The following is a 15,494-nucleotide window of genomic DNA, read 5'->3' on the forward strand; positions in this document are numbered from 1 at the left end:
TATTATTGAGTATAAGCCGACCCGAGTATAAGCCGACCCCCCTAATTTTGCCGCAAAAACTGGGAAAACTTAATGACTCAAGTATAAGCCTAGGGTGGGAAATGCAGCAGCTACCGGTAAATGTCAAAAATAAAAATAAATAACAATAAAAGTAAAATTAATTGAGACATCAGTAGGTAAAGTGTTATTGAATATCCATATTGAATCAGGAGCCCCATATAATGCTCCATACAGTTTATGATGGCCCCATAAGATGCCCTATATTAAAATATGCCCCATATAATCCAGCACAAATGCTGATTATGGCCCCATAAGATGCTCCATAGGCACATTTGCCCCATATAATGCTCCACAAATGTGGATTATGGCCCCATAAGATATGGGATATTTGCCCCATATAATGCTGCACATGGCCCCATAAGATGCTCCATACAGATAATTGCCGCATATAATGCTGCACTTAGCCCCATAAGATGCTCCATACAGATAATTGCCCCATATAATGCTGCACATGGCCCCATACAGATATTTGCCCCATATAATGCTGCACATGGCCCGATAAGATGCTCCATACAGATATTTGCCCCATATAATGCTGCACATGGCCCCATAAGATGCTCCATACAGATAATTGCCCCATAAAATGCTGCACATGGCCCCATAAGATGCTCCATACAGATAATTGTCCCATATAATAATCCACATGGCCCTATAAGATGCCCCATACAGATTATTGCCCCATATAATGCTGCACATGGCCCCATAAGATGCTCCATACAGACATTTGCCCCATATGCTGTTGCTGCGATTAAAAAAAATAAAAAATCACATACTCACCTCTCAGGCCCCTGGCACTTGCTATATTCACCTGCTCCCCGTTCCACCGACGGCCGCCGCTGTGTCTTCTCCATCCTGTGCACTGACTGTTCAGGCAGAGGGCGGCACGCACTAATCGCGTCACCGCACCCTCTGACCTCAGCGTCCCTGCAGAGGACGGAGAAGACGCAGCGGCGCCGATGGTCGATCGGGGAGCAGGTTAATGTAGCGCACTGCGTTATACTCACCTGCTCCTGGCGCGGTCCCTGCACGTCTGTTCTCCTGCCCCAGCAGCTTCTTCCTGTAGTGAGCGATGACATGGTACCGCTCATTACAGTAATGAATATGTGGCTCCACCCCTATGGGAGTGGAGTGGGGTCGATATTCATTACTGTAATGAGCGGTACCATGTAACCGCTCACTACAGGAAGAAGCTGCTGCCGCCGGGGAACAGACGTGCAGGGACGACGCCAGGAGCAGGTGAGTATTATTACACAGCTCTGCTCCCCCTCCCCTGCCGACCCCTGGGTATGACTCGCGTATAAGCCGAGAGGGTTACTTTCAGCCCAAAAAAGTGGGCTGAAAATCTCGGCTTATACTCGAGTATATACGGTATTAGAAAATGGAAGAAACACAAGATGACTGTTAATCTTCCTCGGTCTGGGGCTCCATGCAAGTTCTTGCCTCGTGGGGTAAGGATGATCCTGAGAAAGGACAGGAATCAGCCTAAAACTACACTGGTTTACAACTTGTGCTGTTCAAATATTCAGCATAGGGTAATCATACGATTATTAACAAGTTGCCGAAAGGCCAAGGCCTGTAGGTAACTTGCTACTAACAGATCTACCTGGAAGGTCTGGTTAATGACCTGAAAAGTGCTGGGACTACAGTCTCAAATATTACCATTAGTAATATATTATGCCGTCATGGATAAAAAAAATCCTGCAGGGCACACAAGATCCCCTGCTCACGCCAGCACATGTCCAGGCCTGTTTGAAGTTCACCAATGACCATCTGAATGATCCAGAGGAGGCATGGGAGAAGGTCATGTGGTCATAGGAGACCAAAATAGAACTTTTTGGCATCTACTCCACTCGCTGTGTTTGGAGGAAGATGAAGGATGAGTACAATCCCAAGAACACTATCCCAACCGTGAAACATGGTGGGGGAAACATCACAATTTGGGGGTGCTTTTCTGCAAAGGGGACAGGACGCCTGCATCATAATTAAAGGAGGATGGATGGGGTCATGTATTTTGGCTAACAACCTCCTTCCCAGAGTAACAGAATTGAAGATGGGTTATGGCTGGGTCTTCCACCATGATAATGACTCAAAGCACAAAGGCAGGTCAACTAAGGAATGGCTCAGTAAGAAGCAATTCAGGGTCCTGGAGTGGACTAGCCCTGACCAGACCTGAACCCAATAGAAAATCTTTGGAATCTTTGAAACTCAATGTTGCCCAGCAACAGCCCCGAAATCTAAAAGATCTGGAGAAGATCTGAATGGAGGAGGGGGCCAAAATCCCTGCTGCACTGTGTGCAAACATTGTCAAGATCTACAGGAAATGTCTGACCTGTGTAATTGCAGACAAAGGTTTTCTGTACCAAATATTCTATTGCTCTGTTCTGTTTTTCTATTATACAGGGCCCCATCTTGTCAACATACAATATTGGGTTCCTAGTGCTCAGACCCATACAATACCCCTTTAAGCTTTATTAATATATTAGACTTAAAATATGTGCACACAACGTCTTTTTCATGTGTATTCTGTCTGGGAACTGCCTGAAAAAGCTCCACACCACCACCACAAGAAATAAACATAATGCACAGGAATGAAAGGCTATGTTCCCACGGTGAGTTTTGGATGTTTCAGATTTTCCACTGGATTTTTGCAGCCATTAGGTCAATGAGGTTACTTGCATATTTTCCATTGCATTTTTGGGTAGGTTCTCATGTTGCTTTTTTTTTACCTTGTTTTTTTTCTGCAAACAAATGCAGGGTTTTATGTGCCGGAAAAGTCAACGATACCGTATTTCTGAAATCTCATGCACACGCTGATTATTTTTTTTTCTTTGCAGATTTCAAGCAGTTTCAAACCATTCAGCATTTCTATAGTTTTTCAACCATTTAAATGAACAGGAAAAAGAAACAAAGCAAAAAACAGCATATTTTATGCACCATTTTCCTGACAACACTGCAGTATTTGCAGCACAAATTTTGGAACTAATTAGATTTAAAAAAAATAAATAAATAAAAAAAAAAAAAGAGGATTATCAGTCCAGCACTTACTTGCTATAGCTAAAATTCACAGATTGATCACTGATGACCTCAAACTGGACTGGCCGGTCTCCCATGCAGTACTTCCTGAGCAGCTCCATACACGTATGTAAAGTTTTTCGGGAAGGTTTGTTATCGTGGAATAGATCTCCCCCGAGCAGCACAAAATCCACCTGGAGAAAAAATAATAATATAAGACAATATGGTGCTGATCCCACCCAAAAATCACATCTAACGAGCCGAAAATGAGGATGAGCCCTCTCCTACAGATCAGTTAATACCTCACGCTTGGCCTCGATAAAATAAAAAAACCTAGACACCTTCCGTGCCGTCGCCGTGCCCGCGGTGTCGGCACTCACTCGCCCAATCAGCGCTGGCGTCACTGTCCCCGCGTCCTGTTTTTTTGAACATGAAGATAAAGTCTGGGATCAACTACAGCTCGAACTTCCTCTTCATAGTCAATTCGACAGGAGGCGGGGACAGTGCGCATGCGCCGACTGGACGTCAGGGTCATGTGTAACAACAGCTGCACGCAAGCCCCGGGATCACTAAAGTTGATAGCGCTGGAACGGTGTCGGCATGGGAGGCGAGTATAGGCTTTTTTATTTCATTGGGACCAAATATTTAGATCAGGATGGTTTGTCCTAGTAGTGGACAACCCCTTTAAGTTTTGACGCCACAAGCCAATTAGATGAATGGTTGCGGACCCACCACACACGACGCGCATTCTGCAATGGAAACGCTTCATCCATGGACGAGGGGACGAAGCATTTCATTGCGAAACGCGCGTCGGGTGTGGTGGGTCCGCAACCATTCATCTCTGAGGTACAGTACCTGTCATTATGCACTGTGTAACTGTGTGAAACTATTTGCATTTCTCTGCATACCCTTTTACCTGCTATTTTGTTAGCATTGCACCATGCTAATATATACATATACAGTTGGGGCCAAAAGTATTGACACCCCTGCATTTCTGTCAGATAATACTCAGTTTCTTCCTGAAAATGATTGCAAACACAAATTATTTGGTATTATTATCTTCATTTAATTTGTCTTAAACGAAAAAACACAAAAAGAATTGTCCTAAAGCTAAATTGGATATAATTCCACACCAAACATAAAAAGGGGGTGGACAAAAGTATTGGCACTGTCCGAAAATCATGTGATGCTTCTCTAATTTGTGTAATTAACAGCACCTGTAACTTACATGTGGCACCTAGCAGGTGTTGGCAATAACTAAATCACACTTGCAGCCAGTTGACATGGATTAAAGTTGACTCAACCTCTGTTCTGTGTCCTTGTGTGTACCACACTGAGCATGGACAAAAGAAAGAAGACTAAAGAACTGTCTGAGGACTTGAGAAACCAAATTATGAGGAAGCATGAGCAATCTCAAGGCTACAAGTCCATCTCCAAAGACCTGAATGTTCATGTGTCTACCGTGCGCAGTGTCATCAAGAAGTTTAAAGCCCATGGCACTGTGGCCAACCTCCCTAGATGTGGACGGAAAAGAAAAATTGACAAGAGATTTCAACGCAAGATTGTGCGGATGGTGGATAAAGAACCTCGACTAACATCCAAACAAGTTCAAGCTGCCCTGCAGTCCGAGGGTACAACAGTGTCAACCCTGATGTTTTGGGGTTGCTTTGCTGCCTCTGGCACTGGACTGCTTGACCGTGTGCATGGCATTATGAAGTCTGAAGACTACCAACAAATTTTGCAGCATAATGTAGGGCCCAGTGTGAGAAAGCTGGGTCTCCCTCAGAGGTCATGGGTCTTCCAGCAGGACAATGACCCAAAACACACTTCAAAAAGCACTAGAAAATGGTTTGAGAGAAAGCACTGGAGACTTCTAAGGTGGCCAGCAATGAGTCCAGACCTGAATCCCATAGAACACTTGTGGAGAGATCTAAAAATGGCAGTTTGGAGAAGGCACCCTTCAAATATCAGGGACCTGGAGCAGTTTGCCAAAGAAGAAAGGTCTAAAATTCCAACAGAGCATTGTAAGAAACTCATTGATGGTTACCGGAAGCAGTTGGTCGCAGTTATTTTGGCTAAAGGTTGTGCAACCAAGTATTAGGCTGAGGGTGCCAATACTTTTGTCTGGCCCATTTTTGGAGTTTTGTGTGAAATGATCAATGTTTTGCTTTTTGCTTCATTCTCTTTTGTGTTTTTTCATTTAAGACAAATTAAATGAAGATAATAATACCAAAGAATTTGTGATTGCAATCATTTTCAGGAAGAAACTGAGTATTCTCTGACAGAACTGCAGGGGTGTCAATACTTTTGGCCACAACTGTATATATTATTTACTAGCAAACTTTGCCTTTTACAGTTTCATCTTGGCTTCGGTGTGAACTACAAGCTTTCTTTAGGCACACATCTAGGATTCGTGGTTGCACATTATGGCAACATCTATTGCATTTTTTTCATGATTACTGTTTGGGATTACTATATGTGTATGAGGATTTGTGCGAATAAACTACATCAATAATCATTTGAGTACTAGTTTATCCCTTGCATCATCTGGGTGTGCCCATGTACCCACTTCTTTCCTGTAACCTGTGGTGTTCTCTTTTTTATATGTTGTTTTTATATACCGTATATTGTTTTTAATATATTCAATAAACTTATATTTTTTACCTTTACACCTTGGCCTTCTGTAAGGTTTTTTCTTTTGGCATCTCTATAAGGTGTTTTACTTTATGGCCATCTAACAATAGGATAATTGGTTGGTGTATATGTAGCTTTATAGGTTGATTTTTCAGTTTGGGGATATCAGATTTCTACAACACAGAGATTATTTCCAATGCTGCTCTACCACCTACCACTAGTTTAAAAAGTGAAAACCCAAGATAGAAATATAAGTAAGAAAATACCCTGCAGGAAATTAATAAACAGCAATAGTGCATAAAAATACTATAAAAGGTACAAAGTTAATCTTGATTTAAAAAAAAATGCAAAAGCCATCCCACCACGTCACGGTGACCCCAATCTATGGGGAAGGCCTATACCTTTGTAAGCACAGGGTGCAAACAAACCGAAAAAAAAACTAAAGAAATCAACTGGATCACTCATTCAGTTACCTATGGCTGTGTGTCTAATATCTGGGTCCGGCCCTTATCCACATGCACGTCACTTGTAAAAGTGTAAGGCTTTAAAATTAGCGGTTAGGCCCGCCCCGATTAGGGTCACCGTGATGTGACGTGGTGGGATGGCTTTTGCATTTTTTGGATAATAAAACATATTAACTAAGTACCCTATATTATTTTCATGCACTATTGCTGTTTATTCATTTACTGCATTTGATTATTACGGTATGTTTCTATGTGGAGTTTTGTCTGTTCAGTGGCCAATGTGAATGTGCCCTTATATGCTGCATGCGCACCAGCTTATACTGCAGCTCATTTCTTTAGTTACCGTACATTAGTGAAAGTATTGTGACAAGCTCCTTTAAATTCAAAGTGTCATCAGAAGATGGAGTATTGCTAAAATCAAGGTTCTATGGTAAATGTACTTTTTTAATTTAGTAAAGATCAATGTGAGGGAGGAGGAGGAGGTGAGCTGTGACATCAGCTATTGTGAATGGTGGATCCTGTGTTATCTACTGTATATAGAGGTGTTATCATTCATTGTACAGGAGGAGGAGGTGAGCTGTGACATCACCTATTGTCAATGGTGGATCCTGTGTTATCTACTGTATATAGAAGTGTTATCAGTCATTGTACAGGAGGAGGTGAGCTGTGACATCACCTATTGTGAATGGTGGATCCTGTGTTATTTACTGTATATAGAGGTGTTATCAGTCATTGTACAGGAGGAGGAGGAGGTGAGTTGTGACATCACCTATTGTGAATGGTGGATCCGGTGTTATCTACTGTATATAGAAGTGTTATCAGTCATTGTACAGGAGGAGGAGGAGGTGAGCTGTGACATCACCTATTGTGAATGGTGGATCCTGTGTTATCTACTGTATATAGAGGTGTTATCAGTCATTATACAGGAGGAGGAGGTGAGACAACATAATTATCACATTATCAAATGAGAAATTCATCAGGGACCATTGTAAAGGACACCTGCTGTCATTTTGCCCAGGTCCCTCAAACTGCCACCATGTATTTATTACTATGTGAATACCATACCTAACAAGCTCTTTTTAATGTCTAAAGGATTACTGTATATTGCAAAAACTATTTTATAACTTTGGTGGCGATATGTCAATTTGTGAATGACTAATTGTGGAGGCATTATTTCCCCAGAGCAGTCATCCCATTAATTATGTTATCACGCCTCTGTGGGTGCGAGTAACATGATGGGCAAGAGCGGCTTCAACTGCTTGATCTTTGCACATCTCTGCATCCCCGACAGCGTGCAGTAAGCCGGGCGCAGCACACGTGCCCAGGGGTTAGCGGTGCTGTGGGTCAATAACAAGCGCTCGTTAGGTACGGTACTCCACAATAAGACATGGTAGCTCCTTAGGGGACCCGGGCAAGCTGGCACGTTTCCTTTAAAGTAAGAAAAAAGTTACTTCATGCTGCGTCCACAAAAGGCAATGAGAAAAAACACAGCAAAATCTCATCATCTAATACATAAAAGCGTGAAAACCTGATAGACGGAAACCTCAGGCCGACGGTTTTGCTGCCAGAATCCAGCAAGTTAATATACACACACCGCAATAGGTTCTCAGATGAAATATTAATGCGCACAGCTTTTTGGAGAGTCACAAGTGGTCCTCAGACTGCAGAAAAAACCTTTGTGAATATGTAACTAATGCGAGAGTAACAAGAAAGAGAAAACTAATAAGTAATATTTTCACAGTGCAATACTAGCTAGCCTCGTCTCGTGCGCGGGAAGGAAAACGGCAATAATTACAGGATGGAAAATACTTATTTATCTTCAGAAAAGTCCCATGAAATTGCTGCGCAGCTGAAAACACAATTAAACGAGAATATAAGAAAAAAGGAAATGGGTTTTTGCTTTTCACTTTGGGGATGAAATAGACAATCCAAAGAAAAGAAGAGAAGAAAGCGTCCATTGTGCGTGCCGTCTGTATGCCACCTGTAAGTATTAGTGTTTATTCCCTGTATCACTGTATCATGTCTTTTTACTGCTGTAAAATCAGTTTTGCCTTGTTCTTCTCTGAGTTATCAACAGCTGCGTACATGGCTCCAATCTGAGCAAGAAGGCGAGGACCACGTAGCTACAGATACGTTTCTTGCAGGTCGCCAAACGAGAAGTTTTGCAAAATCTAATTAATGTGACCAGGCTTGGACTGGCCCACAGGAGAACAGGAGAATCCTCCGGTGGGCCACTGTGCAAGAGTGCGCCACCACCCACTTATATGAGCAGTACTTTAATCACTGTGTACAGGTAAAGGTGCCATCTTATTCATTTATCAAACTACCCAGTCCATTGTTGTATAAATATGTGATTGAGGATAATGTCACATTTGCATGTAACTGAAAAGTGGGGCCCTGGAGTGGGTTACTGGCGGGCCCGACACCCCAGTCCGACATTGTGACCAGCTGAAATGGAGAAAGGTGCGAGAAGCAATGAAGACGCTTCTCCTTGTCGGCTCAGTGCATAGCAATCGTGGGGTGAAAGCAGGGACAGAAAAGATTATGGGCTCACAACGTCACCCAACCTCCCTCCAACATCCCAAAATGTAACATGACAGATAACTCAGAGATAAACTCTCTGAGAACAGATTCTGTAGTTACATGCAGTCCTATGTAACTCCATTGATAAGATACAATGATGAAGTTTGGTCCAGAAATATTTCGACGGTGACACAAGTTTTGGCATTTTAGCCGTTTACAAAAACATATTCAAAAGACTGTCATATAATCAATAGGGGCCTAAAGTGAAGACTCTCAGCTTTAATTTGCGGCTATTCGCATCCTAATTGGAGTAATGGTTTAGGAGTTACAGCTCTTTAATATGTAACTGCCCATTTTTAAAGGAAACACAGGTAATTGGACATATCTAAAAAGCCTTTGATGGGCAGCATGGGCTTTACCCTCATTAATCCACCATCAATTAAGCAGGTAAAAGGTCTAGAGCTGATTCCAAGTGTGGCATTTGTGTTTGGAAGCTGCTGCTGTGAACCCACAACAGGCGGTCAAAGGAGCTCTCAATGGAAGAGTAGCAGATCATCATTAGGCTGAAAAAAAAACAGAAGAATTCCATCAGAGACATAGCAGAAGTATTACTAGTGGCCAAATAAAAAGTTTGGTACATTCTGCCCAAAAAAAAAGGATCGCTCTGGTGAGCTAGGGAACTCAAAAACATCTGGACGTCCACAGAGGACAACAGCAGTGGATGATCGCAGAATCCTTTCCATGGTTAAGAAAAACCCTTCATATCATCCACACCAGTGAAGAACACTCTCTAAAGAGAAGACTTCATGAGAGCAAATACAAAGTGTTCACCACAAGGTGCAAACCAATAATCACCATTAAAAATAGAAAGGCCAGATTAGACTTTGCCAAAATAACACATCTACAGAAGCCACCCAGTTCTGGAAAAGCATTCTATGGACAGATAAAACGAAGGCCAACCTGTACCAGAATGATGGGAAGAAGAAAGTATGGAGAAGGTTCGGAATGGCTCATGATCCAAAGCATACCACATCCTCTGTAAACATGGTGGAGGCGGTGTGATGGCGCGGGCATGCATGGCTTCCAATGGGCTTGGTCACTAGTGTTTATTAATGATGTGACTGAAGACAGAAGCAGCCGGATGAATCCTGAAGTGAACAGGGCGAAACTCTGCTCAGATCCAACCAAATGCAGCAAGGTTGATTCGAAGATGCTTCACAGGACACATGGACAATGACCCAAAACATCATGAGAAAACAAATCAGGAGTTTTTAATGCCTTCACAACATATGATGTACATTTACTTCATATATTATGTAGCTACGGCCGGGGTCACACTTGCGAGTGTGATGCGAGAAACTCGCGCGAGCCTCTTGAATCAATACCCGGCAATCGGGACAGGCGCGTGCGGCTGCATAGAAATACATGCAGCTGGACGCTCCCGTCCGAGTGCCGGCGGCAGTGTCGGGTATTGATGAGAGAGACTCGCACGAGTTTCTCGCATCACACTGTGATGCAAACCCGCATCTTTCCTGGCACATAACAGCTGATTTAATCATCCGGCATGTGCCTTTAACAGCCACAGGTGGAGCGGTGCTCCACCTGCCACTATTAACCTGTTAAATCCAGTTAACATGCGCAGCAGGGAGCAGGTCGTTCCACGCTGCCATCGGTGCATCCGTATCGTGAGTGCGGAGTGCCGGTGGGTTGTCCTGACAATCAGCGGTTTGCTGATGACCTCCGTACCTGTCATTATGTCTTTATGCCTGTCATTGTGTCCCTGTGTTCATAGGAGATAGTGATTTCTGCTATACAGAGAAGCAGGGTGGATTTGATTTAAATCTAACTTATTTAAATCACGATTTAAATCACGATTTAAATCACTAGTCAGTAAGGCTTGATTTAAATCAGTGATTTAAATCAAAGTTTCTACCTAAACTAGTTCTTGCTACTTTAACATGCAAGTAGATGAAGATTTTTAGAATCACTTTTTATATTACTTTTTTCTCCCCAGTTTAATGGGTTAATCATTCATATTTGGACACCACTGTTCTGTTGTACTTAGGAAGGAGAAAAATAATCCTGACCTTAATAACAATTTAAATAGATTTATTCAACTGAAACAATAACAACATTATAGCATAAGTTATTTGCTTAAACAAACATCCATGTTTGTTAACTAATTTGGCTAAACAAAATATATATATATATATATATTATAAGAAACTTAGACTGTCAGCCCAGCCGACACATGAAAAACTTAAATACTACTGTCCCTGCTGTCCTCTGTAGCTCACTTATCGTCATCTTCATCATCATCTTCTTCTTTGTTCCTATTCATAATCTGGAAAAGAAAAACAAGCTTTCCTGCTTTATTGGGTCCCAACCGATTTCTCAATTTAGAATGAATGAGTCCAAAGGAAGAGAATATTCTTTCAACGCCTGCAGAAGAAGCTACTGCTGTTAAAAGTGAAATCATTACTTGAACAGTCTCTAAATCCAAGCGCTTAAGTGACTTCCACCAGTTCCCCCTTAGCTCTGAAGTTTATTATAGTTGGCATTAAAGATGGATGATTGCTGGATACTCATGTCATAGCTAACTCCTCTTCCTCAGCACTTAGGTTTTGACCCTGATATTGGATATTGACAATATTTGCCAAAAAATGAGCTGGAGTCAGTGCTTGTCCCATTCGTTTGTTTACTACTTGTAATTTAATTCTGTCCATGTGTAGTTCTGTTTTTAAGTGTTCACTCAGTTCCTTCCAAATTTCAACAGCATCCGCAATAAAACAGCTATTTTTCTGTATTTTGTTTAAAGCTTGAGAGATGGGTTTCAGGAAGCTCAGCATATGTTCAACATTTCTCTTAAGCCCAATGTTGAGGATTTTGGCCGTGACAGTGCCATCTATTTTATCTCGATTTTCTTCACAAAGTGTCATCAGAATAGGCCAGTTTTTGATATACTGCTCAAAACAGCCCACCACAGAGTTCCATCTAACATCTTGTGGGAGCGTTAGCTTGGTTCCACCCATCTTTTTCAGAGCTGCTGCAGCAAAATGATTATTACGGAAGTATTTAGCAATTTCAACAACATTAGCCTTTATTTCTGGAACACTTAAGTCTTTGGCTAAGAGGTGCAGCAAATGAGCACTGCAACCATATGTTATTAGCAGCTTTGTATTCCCTCCCTGCTCTTCTAAATCTCTTCTCATCTTGGATACGTTTGCAGCATTGTCAGTGACCAAACTGCGTACTAGACATTTGAATTTTTGTTCACATGTTGTTATAGCTTTTACTGCCACTTCTTGTAAGTATTCTGCTGTGTGTGCATTTCCTGACGTATCAGTTGTTTGTGCAAGGAAGACTTTACCTTCTTCTGTTGTTATACAAGCACATACAATAGGATCATTGTGGACATTACTCCACCCATCAATACTTAGGTTAACAATTTTACCCTCCAGAGCTGTTGCACATTGCTCCATTTCTCTGTCATACACTTGATCCAGCAGTTTCCCTGCAACATCAGCTCTGCTGGGTGGACTGTATCCTGGTCTCAGTGACTGAACCATATTAATGAAATGTGGGTTCTTCTCAGTCAGACGGAAAGAAGAGTTCGTTGCATAAATAAACTGGGCAATTTTTTCATCAATCAACTCTTTTTCTAATCTGCTAGTTCTTATCACAAACCTATCTATGGTGGTTCCAGGAGGTAAAGGTTTTTTCTTCCTTTTGGGTGATGGTGATATGTGGCTGTGGGTGTCTGATGATGATGCTGCTGCTAATGAAGCACTATCCTGGATGGATAATTCTGAAACTGTAGAACAGGATGATGGTGATCTTGGAGGTGGATAGTTTCCAGAATCCATGAATTCCCCTAAACAAAAAAAGTCAATGCTGTTATTTTATTGTTTATACAATTTCTGCTTATTGTACACAACACATCACTGCCCCTGCCCCAAAAGGAATATTTGTTTTTCTTCATAACTGTACCAAATGACAGTAACATGCAGTAATAATAAGAAATATAATTTTTCTCACACATGATAGTTCAGTCTTTAGAAATAGGATTCAATAAAAATGTTTACCAACCTGAAGATCCTGCCTGTTCAGAAGTGTTTCTTTGGTCATCTTCATCACCGCACTTCTCATGATGTTGCCTTATTCGCGCCACCAGGCCTTGCATCTCTTTGTTGCATCGTTTGCATTTTGCACGCATGCCTGAATTACCGATAGGCGAAGGAGCTTCATTAAAATATTCCCAAACTGGGTCTCTTTTACGGCCTGCTGCCATTATAAGGAAAGAATGTAATAAAGCTCAGATCGTACACACAAACAGATCCAGACTTGTCTGTCTGTGGCTATGCTGCAGTATTGTGCTCAAAGTTTCACTTTCATTTTCTTGTCTGCTTGCCCTTCCTCCTCCTCACACTTAGATTCACATTCTTCTTGTGTTGTGCAGATCTATTCCACTCCAAACAATCAGAAACATATTGTCTAACTTCTTGGACTTGGCACTGAAGGGGTTGATTCTGTATTCATAGGTTTGTAGAACAATAGGATTAAGGTCTTTTTCTCAACTCTGTTCATGTTGTAACATTTTTGCCGTGAAGAAGAGGCTGGGACCTCTGCGGAGTCAAATTCAGTTTTGAGAACTGCGTAAGTAAAGCGAGCGTCTGTGATAATATAGGAGAGAAACTGCCCACTAATCCTACAGAAACCTCTGGAAGAGCATGGCATTGTGAATGTTACACATATACAGCCTTTATTCTACTGAGTTAAACAACTCAGCTTTATCTCATGATGGAAGAACCTTTGGATGGTAAAATATTTTCCTCAAAAAGCAGTTTATTGAAAAAAATCCGATTTAAATCAAAAAAATCCGATTTAAATAAAAAAAATCCGATTTTTTTGATTTTTTAAAAAAAAAAAACATTGATTTTTATCCACCCTGCATAGAAGTGCAGATGAACTGTTATAACAGTTGATTGCAGCTTCAAGTCCCCTAAGGGGACTATTAAATTCAGTGCAAAGGATAACAAAAATATATTTAAAAAAAATGGGAAAAAAACACAAAACTTCAAATCATGCCCCTCTTGCCCCATTGACAATAAAACAATAAAAAATAAAATAAAGCACACACATATTTGGTAATGCTAAGTTGAGAAATGTCTGATCTATCAAAATACAAACTAAATTAATCCAATAGGTAAGTGGTGTAGCAAGTAAAAAAAAAAAAAAACACGCCAGAAATATGTTTTTGTGGCAGTTGCAACATTGCAATAAAATGTAATACGAGCCAATCAGAACATCATATCTACCCCAAAATGGTATTGATGAAAAAGTAAGCTGAGGACACAAAAAATAAGTCCTCAAACAGCCCTAGATTCCAAAAAATAAAAACGCTAAGGATCTCCGAAAATGGCGACAAAAGCAAAAAATATTTTCTAACAAATTTCCAAATCTTTTTCCACCACTTAAAAAACAAAACTATACATATTTGGTTTCTGTGTAATCGTACTGACCTGATACATGATAAATAAGAAAAAAACTATTGTGGAATTGCACTTTTTTTGCAAGTCCATCGTACTTAGAATTTTTTTTCGCATTTTACAGTACATTATGTGGTAAAATCAATGTGTCATTCAAAAGTACAACCCGTCCAGCAAAAACAAGCCCTCATACAGCTATAGTGACGGAAAAATATGTTATAGCTCTTGAAACAGGGAAGTGAAAAAATGAAAAAACTGAAAATTGCCAAGTAGTGGAATATTCTGCAATCGTTGAGTTAATCACCAGATCTCAGCCCCATCGAGCAACATTTCACAAGCTTAAAGGGGTTGTCCACTATTAGGACAACTGCTTCTTGATCACAATGTTTGGCCCCAGAAAAGTAATAAAGTCTATACTCGCCTACCGTCACCGTTCCAGCGGTCTCAGCTCTAGCAGTCCCGGGGCTCCAGTGATTGTTGTGACACGTCGGCGCCCAGTCAGCGCTGGGGTCACTGGCACCACCTTTGGACAAATCGAAAATGAAGGTTGCAGCTGATCTCGGACTTCCTTTTCATGCTCAATTCGACAGGAAGTGGAGACAGTGACCCCGCCACTGATTGGGTGCTGCCGTCACGTGTCACAACACTGCACGGGAGAGCAAGTGCCGACACCGCGGGAACGACGCCGACACAGGAGGAGAGAATAAGCTTTATTATTGTATCAGGGCCAAGTGAGGGGAATGACAAGAAGTTGTCCAAGTACTTCTCTAAGACAAAACTTAAGGCAGAAAGAGCCACAATGAAGCAACAACTGAAGTCACGGCGGTAAAGACCTGGCAAAGCATCACAACGCGGGAAACCCAGCGTTTGGTGACATCCATGGCTTCCAAGCTTCAGGCAGTCATTGCGTGCAAAGGATTCTCTACAAAGTATTAAAAATAAACATTTTATTTAAGGTAAAGTTAATTTTTCTAATTACTTTTGAGCCTCTGAATTGAGGAGACTTTGTAGAAAAATGGCTGCAATTCCTAAACGTTTCACAGGATTTTTTTTTAACCTTCTACAATTACGGTAAACCTGAAAGTCTGCACTTCAATTACATCTCAGATGTAAGTGTTGTTACTACATGGCCTGCAGAGCTGAAATCGCAAAGATCTGGTCACTGTCCAAATATTTCTGGACCTAACTGTATATGTATGCGAGGGGGTAATTGCATAAGAAGGGGGGCTCAGAAACGGACCTCCTTCTCCTTCCACAAGCGACATAGTTATATTACATAGCCGGCATCTGTGTCGAGCAGCCGCGGCCATAG

The 15,494-nt window shown here is 41.5% G+C and overlaps 1 protein-coding gene across 3 annotated transcripts in view; it reads right to left on the reverse strand.

The window, feature by feature from the left end:
- MRE11 (MRE11 homolog, double strand break repair nuclease) overlaps positions 1–15,494 on the reverse strand; it is a 329,642-nt gene that overhangs the window by 288,947 nt on the left and 25,201 nt on the right. For all 3 annotated transcript variants that reach the window (XM_069759160.1, XM_069759161.1, XM_069759159.1), the window contains exon 4: positions 3,106–3,266. In XM_069759160.1, coding sequence (XP_069615261.1) covers positions 3,106–3,266 — 161 coding nt within the window. The remainder of the gene's footprint in view (positions 1–3,105; positions 3,267–15,494) is intronic.

Source organism: Ranitomeya imitator, chromosome 3, assembly GCF_032444005.1.
Source record: "Ranitomeya imitator isolate aRanImi1 chromosome 3, aRanImi1.pri, whole genome shotgun sequence".
Classification (NCBI taxonomy): domain Eukaryota; kingdom Metazoa; phylum Chordata; class Amphibia; order Anura; family Dendrobatidae; genus Ranitomeya; species Ranitomeya imitator.